The 13,038-nt window shown below is 37.9% G+C and overlaps 1 protein-coding gene and 1 pseudogene across 1 annotated transcript; one reads left to right on the top strand and one right to left on the bottom strand.

The window, feature by feature from the left end:
- Positions 1–1,313: 1,313 nt before the first annotated feature.
- Positions 1,314–10,758, top strand: LOC113680726 (uncharacterized). The gene is made up of 10 exons (XM_089200706.1): positions 1,314–2,282; positions 2,769–2,972; positions 3,642–3,888; positions 5,008–5,141; positions 6,127–6,403; positions 6,851–7,066; positions 7,818–8,027; positions 8,871–8,973; positions 9,264–9,333; positions 9,952–10,758. The coding sequence occupies exons 1-10, from the start codon at positions 1,638–1,640 to the stop codon at positions 10,051–10,053; spliced, it is 2,208 nt and encodes a 735-aa protein (XP_089056832.1). The 5' UTR covers positions 1,314–1,637; the 3' UTR covers positions 10,054–10,758.
- Positions 10,512–12,397, bottom strand: LOC113680736 (adenosine receptor A3-like; annotated as a pseudogene).
- Positions 12,398–13,038: the final 641 nt, after the last annotated feature.

Genomic DNA, 13,038 nt, shown 5'->3' with positions numbered 1-13,038 from the left:
TCAATTAGTATTCAGGTAATTCACAGCATCATGATAAAATATACCAAGGCGGTAAAAAAAGGCCAGTGTAGAAGACACGAATTACGTAATTAAGGATTTATGGCTTAAAGAGAAGTAACTGCCAGGATCATAGAAATAAAACCAGGATCTTGTATGGTTAATATCTGTACAACACGAAAGTGCCATTAATTTAACTTCTTCCGTTGAGGAATTGCAAAACCATCTCTTCCATAGTCAATTTTACCTACTTTTATCAGTTAACAGTTCACTCGCCATAGTTCAATAGCTCTTTTAGAAACGTAGGATTACTTGATGTTTAATGAAACTAAAACAATTGCCTCGATCGAAGCTCTCGGGGTAATAACCATTTGTAACTTTAAATGGGGGAATCGTGTAGAAAATATTCTCCATTTGCTACATTAGTTGAAATTAAAATGTCGCTTTTAGTTTTTTTTCTTCTTTTAAACTGCGGTGCAGTAAGATTAGTTCTGGAAAGCGCACGTCATTTTTTGCACTACAGCCTTTCTTGCTGTTCCTCAGAGGACTCATACTCCGCTACAGGTGTTCATTGGGTATAATTTCCCCAATTTTAATTGAGGAGTAGAGGCGTGTGAACAGGCCGAAATTCAGCTGATAAATGTGATCTGCTATCTAGGAGCCTTTTAAACGATGAATTAACAAGTCACGAGGGATTAATATAATGCAAGTCAGTAATCATTGACCATTCTTCAAGTGACATTATCTTTATAGTTTATTATTTCACGTACGGCACTAGCAAGTCTAAAACTTTACACTTGTTAGCTCAGGCTAGCAGGTATTGACTTTTGAGTGGGTATTAAACCACTGTGCACGCTCTAAATCGAGTTGCTTGCAGTAGATAATTAAGAAGGAAATGAGTTTTGTTAATTATCCTTTTGTAAGATTATTAAAATTTGCCTAGTGTCATCATGACTATTATAAAAAAAAAAGTGTTACCTTTATTTTTCCCTTTTAAGTTGACGTCACTACCCAAACCTGCTATTATTCGTTTTTCTCTATTCCTTTCTAGCACCAGGAAATAACGTCATTCACAGAATGACCACGATAGACGTACTAATTAATTGAACACGCGTACAGAAAATGTTCCGTCAGAAACAAAAAAACGCTGTAATGTGTTGTCCGTTTTAATTGTTATCTTGATTTCAAACGGTACTTACATACAGCAGTACAGTGAGGATATATATTTGTCGAACGATTTTCAACCCTTGTTTTTAAGTTTCGGTTGAGTGATTTCTTCGATGTTAATACTCAGCATGGAAACTCATCTGTTTTTTTTTTTTTTGGGTCATGCCGACTGAAAATCACTTAAGGACTTCGCTAAAGTACATATTTTAACTTGTTGCTATAATTTCAAATAAATTTACCACTGGTATAAAAAGTATCACCCAAAAAAATCCTTAAAATATGAAATCCTAGTTGAACGCACAAACAAAATTGCCATGGTTACGCTGCATGGCTCCAGAAGATAACATGCAGTATATGTTAATTGTCGAAAAAATATACATAGTGATCACGAACTAGAAAGATCGGTATTGCAAGGCGAAATATTCAATGTTAATACTATCAGTGGAGTTATTAATTTACAAACGTGCTGATAGATGGGAGCTGGAAGCTCAAGAAAAAATCTTCGGGTTGTAGCCACTGATTCCGTCAGAGTTAGCACTGTTCAAACCAATAACAATATCGAAATAAAAGGCATGAACGCGGAAAACCACGGCGAAGTTTTGGAGCCAACAGAATCTCAAAACGAAGACATGGAAGATAGACGTACATCGGGTAAATACAACGTCAAAACCGTAGCAGTAAGCGAAGACTTAGCAAAGCTAAAAGAACAAATCGCTACAACGATCGATGATGAACACAATCGAGGAGAAGACGTCGGCGAGGACGAGTCAAGCATGATACTAACTTCATTCATTGAAAAAAATCCGAAACTTGAAGAAGCGTTGAAGAAGACAAGAGATCACTACAAGGGATTGAAAGAAGCGTTCGCTAATGGAATTCTAGCGACAGAAGAGGTAGAAGAACACATAAAAGGCCTTTTCAGTGGTTATACTAACCAGCACAAGCCGGCGAAAGCTGTGTTAACAGATTTCACTGTGCGCCTAGGTCTTCCAAAGCTTGCATACGACATCATCACTGATCGAAGGAATAATTGTCCAGAACTAACAACATGGGATAGAGAAACAAGTACAGAAAAACAACCTGAGGAGAAAGAAGCATCAGCGAATGCAGAGAAAACGGTATATCATTTTTTTTTTCTCATCTCTTTTCACATGTAGTGATTCATTTGGCACGTGCAGGTCGTGCGAAGCGTAGCAACGGTATCTCGCTGTTACTCAGGTAACCACGTCATGTCTCCCGCCGGCAAGGAATGGGGTTCTGACGATTTCCTCTGAAACCTTTCCCTTTCCCATGGCCCTCATGGAATAATTTTTTAGTTTTTTTAAAACTCTATCACACTCCCAAATTTAAGTTTACGGTTAGATTAAATTTCTTCAAAAAATCCTTCTTTTTGTATCCTATTTCGTTTTGAATTTTTACAAGGTAAATATTTTGTATGAGTGTTGTCAGGAATCATGGATCGGTGAGTGTGTTTTCTAACATATGTAAATTTTTCAAGTGAGACTATAATTTAATTGCCCAAGTCTTGTTGGATATGAGATGTTTCAGTCAAACTTAACCTCAAAACTTGCAGCACCCTTGTAAAACTTTCTTTTTATTTTTAGGAATCTGAGAAAAATGACAAGAAGACATCGAACCCGTTAGAATTATTGCAAGATAATATCTGCCTGTTTTTGGGAGCCCTTCTGAATTATTCTGACTTACATGACGAGTTTTGCTTGGAGTGTAATGAAGTCGGTATGGTTCAGCTTTTTGTGGAGATGTCCAAAGAACTCCAAGATTCGATTCCACACAATGTGAAATATGTAGTAAGTACAGTTATGTAGTAAAATATAATGTAAATAACATCATTATGAATTAAATAATACTGAATTACAAAAAGCATTTTTTTCGTTGAAAACTACATTAATGAAAACGGAAACTTATATAGGCTTTTGAATACATGTGCAAGTATATTTGTACTTCCGCTATCAAGACAGAGCGAATTGCAATAAATGTTGATAAATGGGTAATAGGAGGGAGGGGTAGGACTGGAACTCACTTGAGAGGGGATCTTGATTAAGAGGGTGTTATGGCTTATTCGGGTTCTTACGATGACACGGAATAGTTATTGTACCAATTGATTCTTTACGTCTTTCTTTGGATTAGTCACTCTTGTTTAAGAGACCAAAGTAACAGTAGTACACTTGATTGCCAGCCATTGTTCGGAAAATGAGTCCGCGCTTCTCAACCAAAGCTCCTTATCTGACGGATCCGAGAAAGGCAGAGATCAAGCTTATAACAGTAGGTGCCCTGCCTTTATCAACATAATCGAAGCCCTCATTACAGGCTTTGACGGGTTTCGAACCCATGCCTCTTGTTGGGCGCTACTACCAATTGAGCTACGGAACCATAGGTTGAGAGCAAGGCACACTTAGAGGTTAAATCCTGCTACAAGGAATCATGTATTTACCAGTGTTTCCATCTTTTTTTAACAGGAACCTGAAACACAACGTCTAAAGAAGTTCACAGTGCGAGGAAAAATGTTGTCCAGGAGCTTGGGGACTCTTCACAATTTCTCGAAACGTGTACCAACAAGAGCAAACTTTGCTTCTGCCCAGGCCGTGAACTCATTGCTTCTGCCACTTCTTAAAGCTGAAATCACGTTTTACAGTGCTAAGAGCCTACTTATATTGGCGTACCTGATTGATGAACAAAATAACCATTTGATCATGGCGGATGAAGGTATGAAAATTTTTATAAGTAAGCTGTCAGTAAAAGCCCTTTTTCTTTCGCGTGCCACTAAACATTTGAAAGATGATAAACACTATAGCCTCTATTTATAATGGTCATTTCACTGAGTGGAGTGCAATTTGGGCTGAAATCATACGCATGATTTCAAAATCGAACGAGCGCGCAGCGTGAGTTCGATTTGAAATCACAAATATGATTTCAGACCAAAATTGCACGGCACGAGGTTCAATTACCACTTTATTACATCCATTTTGAAATCACTCAAATACAGGACTTGGTCAGTTCAACTGTTTTATTGATGCAGTACTGAGTCGGTCTGAAATTAAATTCAAGTCCATTTTTTGGGGGGAAAAAGTAAGAGTTAAGAAACAGAAGCTGCAAAATTTGCCCCATGATAGTCCTTGTCTTTCATTTTCCTGCAATTTGATCGGTTACTTTAAACAAGCCTTAAAATCTGATTGGTTGTTTTGTTTTTAGCGTAGCCTCCTCGTTGGCTGGGGAAAAGATGCGATTTAAAAAGCGAAAAATGGTGCGATTTGTGAATAAATCGCATCAATTAGAGCCAATCAGATTACAGGAACCACCAGAGATTTCAAAATGGGTGTAATAAAAAGCAAAATTAGGCTCTCAAACTTGCCTTGAAAATCATATTACTGTTTCTTGAATCTCAAAGTTTCCTTAAACCTCGCCCAATGGAAAATTGTTTTCTCCATCCCGCAGATTTGCCTATGAATTTTTTTCGCAACAATTAAATGAAGGCGAATGTTTCTGTCCCTAGTCGTTTGATTTCATCAGTCGTGTAAATGGATTAATGTATGTTTAAGACAAATTTAAATTTATTATTACTTGGAAGAAATAATTTTGCCATTTGGTTTCGGATCGCCTCTATTATTGAAGTGTAATTCAGCATTCCCACCCCCACCCCCACCTCCTCCCCCTCCGAACCATCCTTATTCTCCCACCTTTCACTAAAAAAATTGTTTCTTCCGGTTTTATGTCTAATTCCTGAAACAAGTTCGTACTAAATGAAAATTAAACGAAGTGGCTGTCTAGTATATGATAATTATTTACTTTAAATTTTGCATCTCAACTTTAACAGTCTCATTTCAGAACCAATCAATTTTCTCATACGATTGCTGAGAAAGGCCATAGAAACAGATTACCATAGATATCTAGGATTTTCTGCCCGAGAACTTGCTGAAGGACTGACGCAAATTGCAATCAACGATAACAACAAGAAAACGGTAACTGTTAGCAGTTGATCATTTATTTTCTTAGATATCGTTGTTTTGAGGATTTTCGTCAACCTTAAGTCGTACATCTTTAAATAGAGGAATTTTCAGTGTTCGCCTCTCAGTGGCCTCGTGATGGGAATATTTTCGGTTTTTTCTTTGTGACTACTTCGACGTTGGTTTTACCACGCTCAATAGAAAAGTACTTACGAGTACTTTAGAGGAGTGGGAAATTTTAAGGCAATGCTACAAAGTTTCCAGGCGATCACGTGTGTCATTTAAATGGCCTTGAACTCCTCTTGGCCGCTTTACAAGCAAAAACTCCTTAACCCTTTAACTCCTCATAATGATTTTTCCGATTGAGATCATGAGAATAAAGGAAATGACCACAAAACTAAAAAGCTTTCATTGTTAAAAAAATTATCCTTGCCAGCACCAAGGGAAATGTATAGAGAACATTATGAAGAATATGTGTAATGATGTTGCCCGATGTTAGGGTGTAAAGCGTTTAATAAAAATAAAAAAAAATAATTTAATACCTTAGAGACCAATTACATTTTCCAGTCCCTTGGGAAGAGGAATAGGTTTTTCCTTGAGTCCTAATTGGCTTCTTTTACACGACTCTTTAAACACGTAATGCTTTCATTCCCATCGTGTTTGAATAAAGAATCTAACTTACATATTTGAAATATCTTCCTTTATTGTAACCGGCTTTCCTGATTTACTTAGTTTGAGTTTTACGACGTTCAGTCGAAATGGGAAATTAAAGGATAAATCAAATTCTGTAAATCTGAAATCATTGCTAGGTTTTCTTTGATCGAATCTGTAAGTTTTCACTCAGCGGGGTTTGACCAGATCATTCTCTAAGAATCCTTTAACTTGGCCTTGTTCGTGACTGATATGAGCTGGTGTATATAAAAAACTTTAAACATTCTATGGATTTCAGCTTCTTCAGACTTTTAAGTATTGAATATGATAAATATCACTTTATTGTTAGATTGTTAGATCTGGAGCCATTCCAATTCTAGTCAAGATGCTTGAAAACGCCAAAGATGACGAGGAGAGAGTGAATGCCTGTAACACTTTGTGGACGTTGGCGTTCGATGAGGAAAACAAGAAAGAAATCAAAAAGGACGCGCATGCCTCAGCAGAATTACAGAAACTTCTGACATCGACTAACAATGAAGTGAAAAAAGCTGCTGCTGGCGCATTGTGGGAAATCGAAGGAAAAGAAAAACATGCAGAGGATAAACAACAGTCAGTTAAAGAGTCAGGTGAGTATGCGCAGCTTGGGATGACAATTCGACTACAATGATGGTGTTCATAGACTCAGAAATAACCTTGTATAACGAAATTTCTCCCTGATAAAACTAGCTTGCGAGTAGGTCCTCATTATCAGCACTGATGGACGCGCCGCGCCGGCGAGGAGATTTGAGGTTAGCCAGAAGTCTGGCTCTAATATAAAGAGGCGCTTGACCCCTTGCAGACCCACACTCTCGCCGGCTGCGTTGCTCACATTTTATTACGGGTGAAAAAACATTTATGCTGAAGTTCTAATAATGAAGCCTGCTCGCAGGTTATAATTAAACGAAATTTCCCCCTGATTATGTGTGAAATGCTTATGTAATAGAAATAACTGTAGGATCGAAGCGGTGAAATCAGAACACAATTAAGGTATGATATAATTCACTACTGTTGTTATTCTTTAATGTGCACTCTAGACGCCAAGCACGTAATGATCAGTTACCAATGGGATGTACAAAAGCTCGTGATTCAGATCAAAAACAAACTTCAGGCGGACGGCTTCAAGGTTTGGATGGACATCGATGAAATGGGTGGCTCCACTCTGGAAAGTATGGCCAAGGCTGTGGAAAATGCAAGTGTGATATTGGTCTGTGTGTCTCAGAAATACAAGGAGAGTCCTAACTGTCGATCAGGTAATGATGAAAACTGCTTCGCAACGTTCGCAGGATCTTTTTATATAGCATTATCGATAATAGTACTCGAAGGTGATTAAGAAAGGATATTCGGAGGTCGAGTAGCCAATCAGAGTACGTCTTCAACGCTTTCCACCACAGCCTCAACTCTTTGTTAGAAACGAAAATAGCCCAGACCCACCAGGCCGCATGGCAATGTTATATTTTCTCAACAACGCATAAATTAGACCAGAGGGACTACTGAGAGAGGCAAAGGAAGCTAATGGAAGGAACTCGGTATTACATTTATAATTTTGAGCTGATTTCAATATTCGAAGCTGAATGCGAGTCTTCAAAAAAATTCGTAGAGGATTTTTTAGATAGTCCAAATGATGAAAGGAAGTTGGGGGATGCGAGGTGGATACACTACTCCCCTTGAATACTCCTTGTTAAGCTGTGATTGTTCGAAACCAATTTAAATGACTGATATTAGGGCATTGAAAATATCTGGAGTTCAAACGATAGAAGGAAGTGTGCAATGCAGCATAGAAAATCCTGTTTCCATGCTAACAATATAAGACCTGACGTCTCATTAAAAAAGACTTACCCAGCCCTAGTTTGTAGTCTCACCCCTTTGTCTTCCTCCATTGGTTCCAACTTGGCCAATCCTTTGGAGGTATTTGAACACTTGAATACATTCTCTAGAGATAACTAGACAATAATTATACTGGAGTTTTTGACGAAGTTGTATTTCGTTTAATAATGTATGTAGAGGCAGAATACACATATCAGCTTCACAAAGACATCATCCCTTTGATGATGGATGGTAAATACAGACCTGATGGTTGGCTCGGCTTCATTGTGGGATCCAAATTCTGGATTGACTTCAGCGAAAAACATAAACTAGACTCTAATGTGAGCAAACTTGTGAAAGAATTGGGGACCAGGGGAAAAATTGAACTTCAAGAAAGTACTGTGAAAGGTATGATTAAACCAAAACTGCTTTACTTGGTCGTTTGAGTTATTATCGTAACCAGGGCTGACTGTCTACCATCTTCACTCGATTCGAAGGCTGAGGAGAGTAAATATGTTTCTAATTTCCTGAAGGCGAATGGCTATACGAAAACTTTTCCCCGTAACTGCCAAAAATCAGTTACAACTAGTAGCACTCCTGGTGAAAGGGAACCAGCGACTGGTTTTGCAGTTATTCCTTGCATTCAGGGTGTTACAGAACCCATCCAGAAAATTTGAGTTACTCAAAAACCTTTTCAGACTTTGGGGCACATTTTTGCTAAACCTAAGGATCCTGCTACGAAAGAACAACGAACCGTCGCCATTTATTCTATTCCCTACAATAACTGTGATAACGAGTTTATCGGACGGACCAAACGTCAGTTTGGTACACGTTTGAAAGAACATCAAAAAGCGGTTTTCTTTTGCAAACAAGAAAATTCAGCTCTATTCGAGCACACATGCCTAACTAACCATACAATTGGGTGGTACTAGTCTAAAATTATTACCACTAATCAGCGTTACCACCACAGCGCCTTTGTTTCGAAGCCTGGAATATGAAGGCACTAGACAAGAGTGTAGAAACGTTGGGTCTATGAATTGTAATTGTTACATTCATTAAATCTTCAGACCAGAGTAGCATCAGACTATGTCTGAAGGAACTACTTTTTTTAGACTAACTCTGCGATTTTATGATTACTCGTTATATTTGGTAATTATCCGTCAGATGCCCAGACAATTCCAACTCCTAAAGACGACAACTGATTTACTCTCTTTTCTGTTTTATTTATTTATTTATTTTTTTTTTATGTAGTCACAGCTCTGGATGTTGTTGACGCCTCGCCACAGTCTACTATCAGATCGTGGACGTGTAGTGATGTGAAAACCTGGCTCAAGAATGTTGGACTGAAAGACAGGTGAATAGCACGGTGTTTTTTATTCTTATCCCGATTCCCAAAGCGTTAAGAGATGTTGAGCATAGCTACTCTCCCCTGGGAAATGAAATGGGGTGGCATACCCCCAGCTATTACGTCAGCTTTCGACAACCTCCTTCCCAGGTTCTTTCCTCTTGGTTCTTTGGAGCTTGGAACGAGGCTGAGGTTTCGCTAATATTTGTTTTCGCTTTCGCCATTTTTTGCTACTGGTGACAAAGGGGCACTATAAAGCAAATCAACTTTTTTAGCCTCTGAAACAATTTACTTTTTAGGTTGGATGCCAACACTTTAAAAAGGCTAAATGGTCAGATTTTGTTGCGTCTGCAAGATCTTAGAAGAGAGGTAGGGGTTGTGTGTTCCTAAGCAGGCAGAAGAGTGCATAATTTTAATAAAGGCGGGGGCACAAGTCACTGCGAAATGACGACCCTTCTCCCCTCGCGCGTGACTCTCACACACATACGCTGATTTAAAACACCCTGATCAAAAATTGTGTCCCTATTCTGCGACGTTCGAGCCCGTTTGAAACAATTCAGTTTTAATCTTATGTACCTGGTGCCATTATTGCTGTTCTATTACTGTTTTAACGTTTTTAGAGACACCAGGCAACGTTGGAACATGGTAGCCGTGTCTATTTCGGATCGACTGCCATTTCGTCGTCAAAATAATAGTTTTTGAAATTTTCCATTGAAATTATGCGCACTATGCCTTTTTTGGGTGGGAATTAACATTTTTTCTGATAAATGTTGCTTTCAGATCATCATTCAGGAGATCAAAGGATTTTGTTTAATCTTTCTTTATTAATTATATGCATTTTTGCCCTTCAATTTGTATTACCTGATTCTAGAACATTGATTTTCCAGATAAACTCCATTTAGTTCTTGTTCATTGCTCATGTTCAGATTTGTCTTGTTCAGTTCAAAAGCTCAATGGGTCTGACAAGTCATGTTGTTTTAATTTCAGAGTCCAGAATTCTTTTATTCATCAGTGAGGACAGATTTTAAACTGGACACTGTGTTTGATGTTCTGGAATTTGTAGACGCGTTGGATAAATTAGTGGAGTAGTTTCAGCTTGGACAGCAAACGATATTTATTGTGATGTAAGAAGCACGTGCGTCAAGCTTGTGCACTGCTGGACGCACCTTTTTACGCCCGTGACGGCATAAAAGGAACATTTTAAATTCATGATCAATTTTTTTCATCCCTGTTTAATAGAAATGTGGTGTTTTTACCGATGATAGGTTTGTTTTTGTGGTAATGAGAATTTTGTTTTTCTACTCTCGTTGACTGGTAAACAACAAGTATAAAAGCATAAAAATACTCCATTGAATCTATGTCATGTAACACACACCGGCAGTAACAGAGCAACGACAATGACTGAAAATTATATGAACTGCAAGGGTTAGATGTTTCTATGCCCTTCGTAAATGATACCAGTTTCAAAATTCTGACAGATTCCACTCTTCATAAATATATATCTTCACATATATTTCATATTTTACATGTTTATGTTTCTGAGTGGATTAAGACTCCAAAGCAAACTTTCCGGGTGAATTTGTAAACGTTAACAAGGACACAACTGACCCAGTCCTGGCTGATGGATATGTCTCAGTGTTGGTTATTCTAAAGGGAATTACACAGAAATTAAGTATCTTGAGTAAGGAGTGCTTAAATTCTGGGATTCTGAACGGATAAATTACCACGTTCACAAATGAATTGCTAAACTGCAAAAATTTGATAATAAATAGTGTTAATTGAAATAGGTGAAAATTTTCCGTGACATTGAATTCAATCAAAGTATTTAGAATTTGAAAAGGAAGCCAGGTAAAAAATGATGTTCCCGTAGTGTCTTCGCCAATTTGACTTCTCTTTTGATATGATTGTGGTCGCGAAATAACGATTTCTGCTTCTTCCAAACAACAAAGTTTGCTACACATATAGTTATTAGAGGGATTCCAGGAATTAAAACAAGATAATAAAAGAAATACTCCCTCCCTGTTATATTAAGTATCCATAACACCACTGAAGTAGTAAATATTGCCGCTATGATCCACGGTATGCTAATAGCGCAGACGTAAACACGATAGTTCACAGTTCTGTGACGAAGAGGCCAACCGACAGCGAACATTCTTTCCAAGGTAATGACCGCAAGAGTGTACATGGACGTTGTGTCAGTGAAAACGTTAGTAGCCATGGAAATAACGTACCATGTATATCCGTGTGATGCAACTGCTTTTATATAAAAAGGGACAGCAAAAATTCCCACCAGCAAATCGGCAACAACCAAGGTTATAAGAAGAAGATATGTACGTTTTTGGCGTGTCTGTTTGAAGAATATCCAGATAGTGAGGATATTTCCTGCAATGATCAAAATCACCAATACACCAAAACATATACCCCAGAAGATGTTCCATGAGTTAAAATCTATTTTGTTGGACACTGTTTTTCTTTTGACCTGCAATGAAAACAAACCTTTGCCATTAAATCTGACCAGTAGAAAATTTGCGGAGCAAAAATACTTTAGCAAACGAGCATTTAGTGTTTTTAAACGATACTCTTTTGTGTAATTTAGAATCAACTTAGAAATGCTTTTTAGATCAGCAATCAAAGAAATCAAACAGTCCTGAAACACGAAACGTTAAGTTGAGTCGGGTGACGGTCCCCATAGGGCTGAAAGCGTGCAGATCAGACTGCTATAACATGTCTCCTGGCTCTGACGAAGGGCTAACGTTAGAAAAGTCAGCTTTACAATCCTTTTACGGTGGCCAATTTACACTTTCAACTCAGCGGTTAACTGTAAAGCACCTTACTAGATCATGATAATGTTTACAGCTCAGCAAATCAAATATTGGAGGAGGTTCGACATAGAAAAAAATCGGAAGCCCTAGATCTTTATTTCCAGTTATACGATTGGTCATCCAAGGTTAGTGATTGGATCGTTGTTCGTTTCTAATCGCCTAGTTAAAAGTTAAGAGTTCAGACCTTTTTCCTTTTTTGTAACGTTTACACAATGTCACAATGTGAAGAGAAAACCTGTAATTAAATAAACTTTGAACTTCAAGGCTTCTTTCGAAGCGGAGCTCATTAACTATTGGGGCCAAAATCACTCGTTCGGTAAAGAACTTCTAGGAATGACACAAACAAAGGAAAATTATGCAAAAAAAGGTAACAGAATATCGATGAAAGTAACGTCCGTGAAAACAAAAATCTCCTTTGACAGCTTTTCCATCCCCATCGCTGAATTTTTTTCTTCTATGACAAGTCACTGAATGATCTGCTTCCGGACCAACCTAAGACACATAAATGAAAACAGTTGCGAGACCGTGATTATCACCTTTTTTGAATCGGAAGTCCGCGCTTGGTAAAATTCCAAATTCTGTACACATTCGTTTGAACGATGGCGTGTCATAATTATTATAACAATCAAAATGGCTGTTTTGACAGTTATTACAAATTTAAATGGTTACACAGTTCGCCTCAAAGAGCCGCCACGCAACGAAAAATCTCAACATATCAGGCCAGTAAGCTGTTCTTTTTTCAACACTTGGTATAATTTAAGTCGTCCTGGTGAAGTCTCCATAATCAATGCACAAGGCACTCCAACAAAAAAGAAAATTCTTGAAGGTAATTATTCACTCAAAAGCCTTGGCCAAGCTCTTTAAGATACATTGAAGAGTGACTAGGAGTGAAGGTTGAAATGAATACTCCAAAAAGAGTACTGGAAATCCACAATCCTCAAAATAAGCATATCCTTCTTGCCAATGATCTGGCTGATCTTCTTGGAATTAAACGACGTTTGCAAACCATCAACTTAACCAAAAGGTTTAAATCATTAACCAACTACTTTCTCCACTGTGATCTTTTGGATAAGAATGGAAAAATTTTCAAGGAAAACCCTCAAGCGTTCTTGGATGCTTCGACATTGTCGGCGGGCAACTCTGTGATGACAGGGTCAGTATGATTCTGAAGTCTCAACTCAACGAAAAATATCACTGAGGAATTACATCTATGCGAATTTTCGTGACCGACGAGAATCAATGGCCTACCTTT

This window comes from Pocillopora damicornis, chromosome 3 (genome assembly GCF_964200805.1).
Source record: "Pocillopora damicornis chromosome 3, jaPocDami1.2, whole genome shotgun sequence".
In the NCBI taxonomy this organism is placed as follows: Eukaryota; Metazoa; Cnidaria; class Anthozoa; order Scleractinia; family Pocilloporidae; genus Pocillopora; species Pocillopora damicornis.
Note: the sequence above shows the minus strand (reverse complement) of the source record. Positions and strands in the feature narration are given on the sequence as shown.

What these genes read in the sequence shown, in the direction of transcription:
- LOC113680726 (XM_089200706.1), top strand. Translation starts at nt 1,638, where the DNA reads ATGGGAGCTGGAAGCTCAAGAAAAAATCTTCGGGTTGTAGCCACTGAT. An exon ending in ACAGTCAGTTAAAGAGTCAG is followed by an intron (nt 6,404 to 6,850) that starts GTGAGTATGCGC and finishes TGTGCACTCTAG; the next exon opens with ACGCCAAGCACGTAATGATC. An exon ending in GAGTCCTAACTGTCGATCAG is followed by an intron (nt 7,067 to 7,817) that starts GTAATGATGAAA and finishes TAATGTATGTAG; the next exon opens with AGGCAGAATACACATATCAG.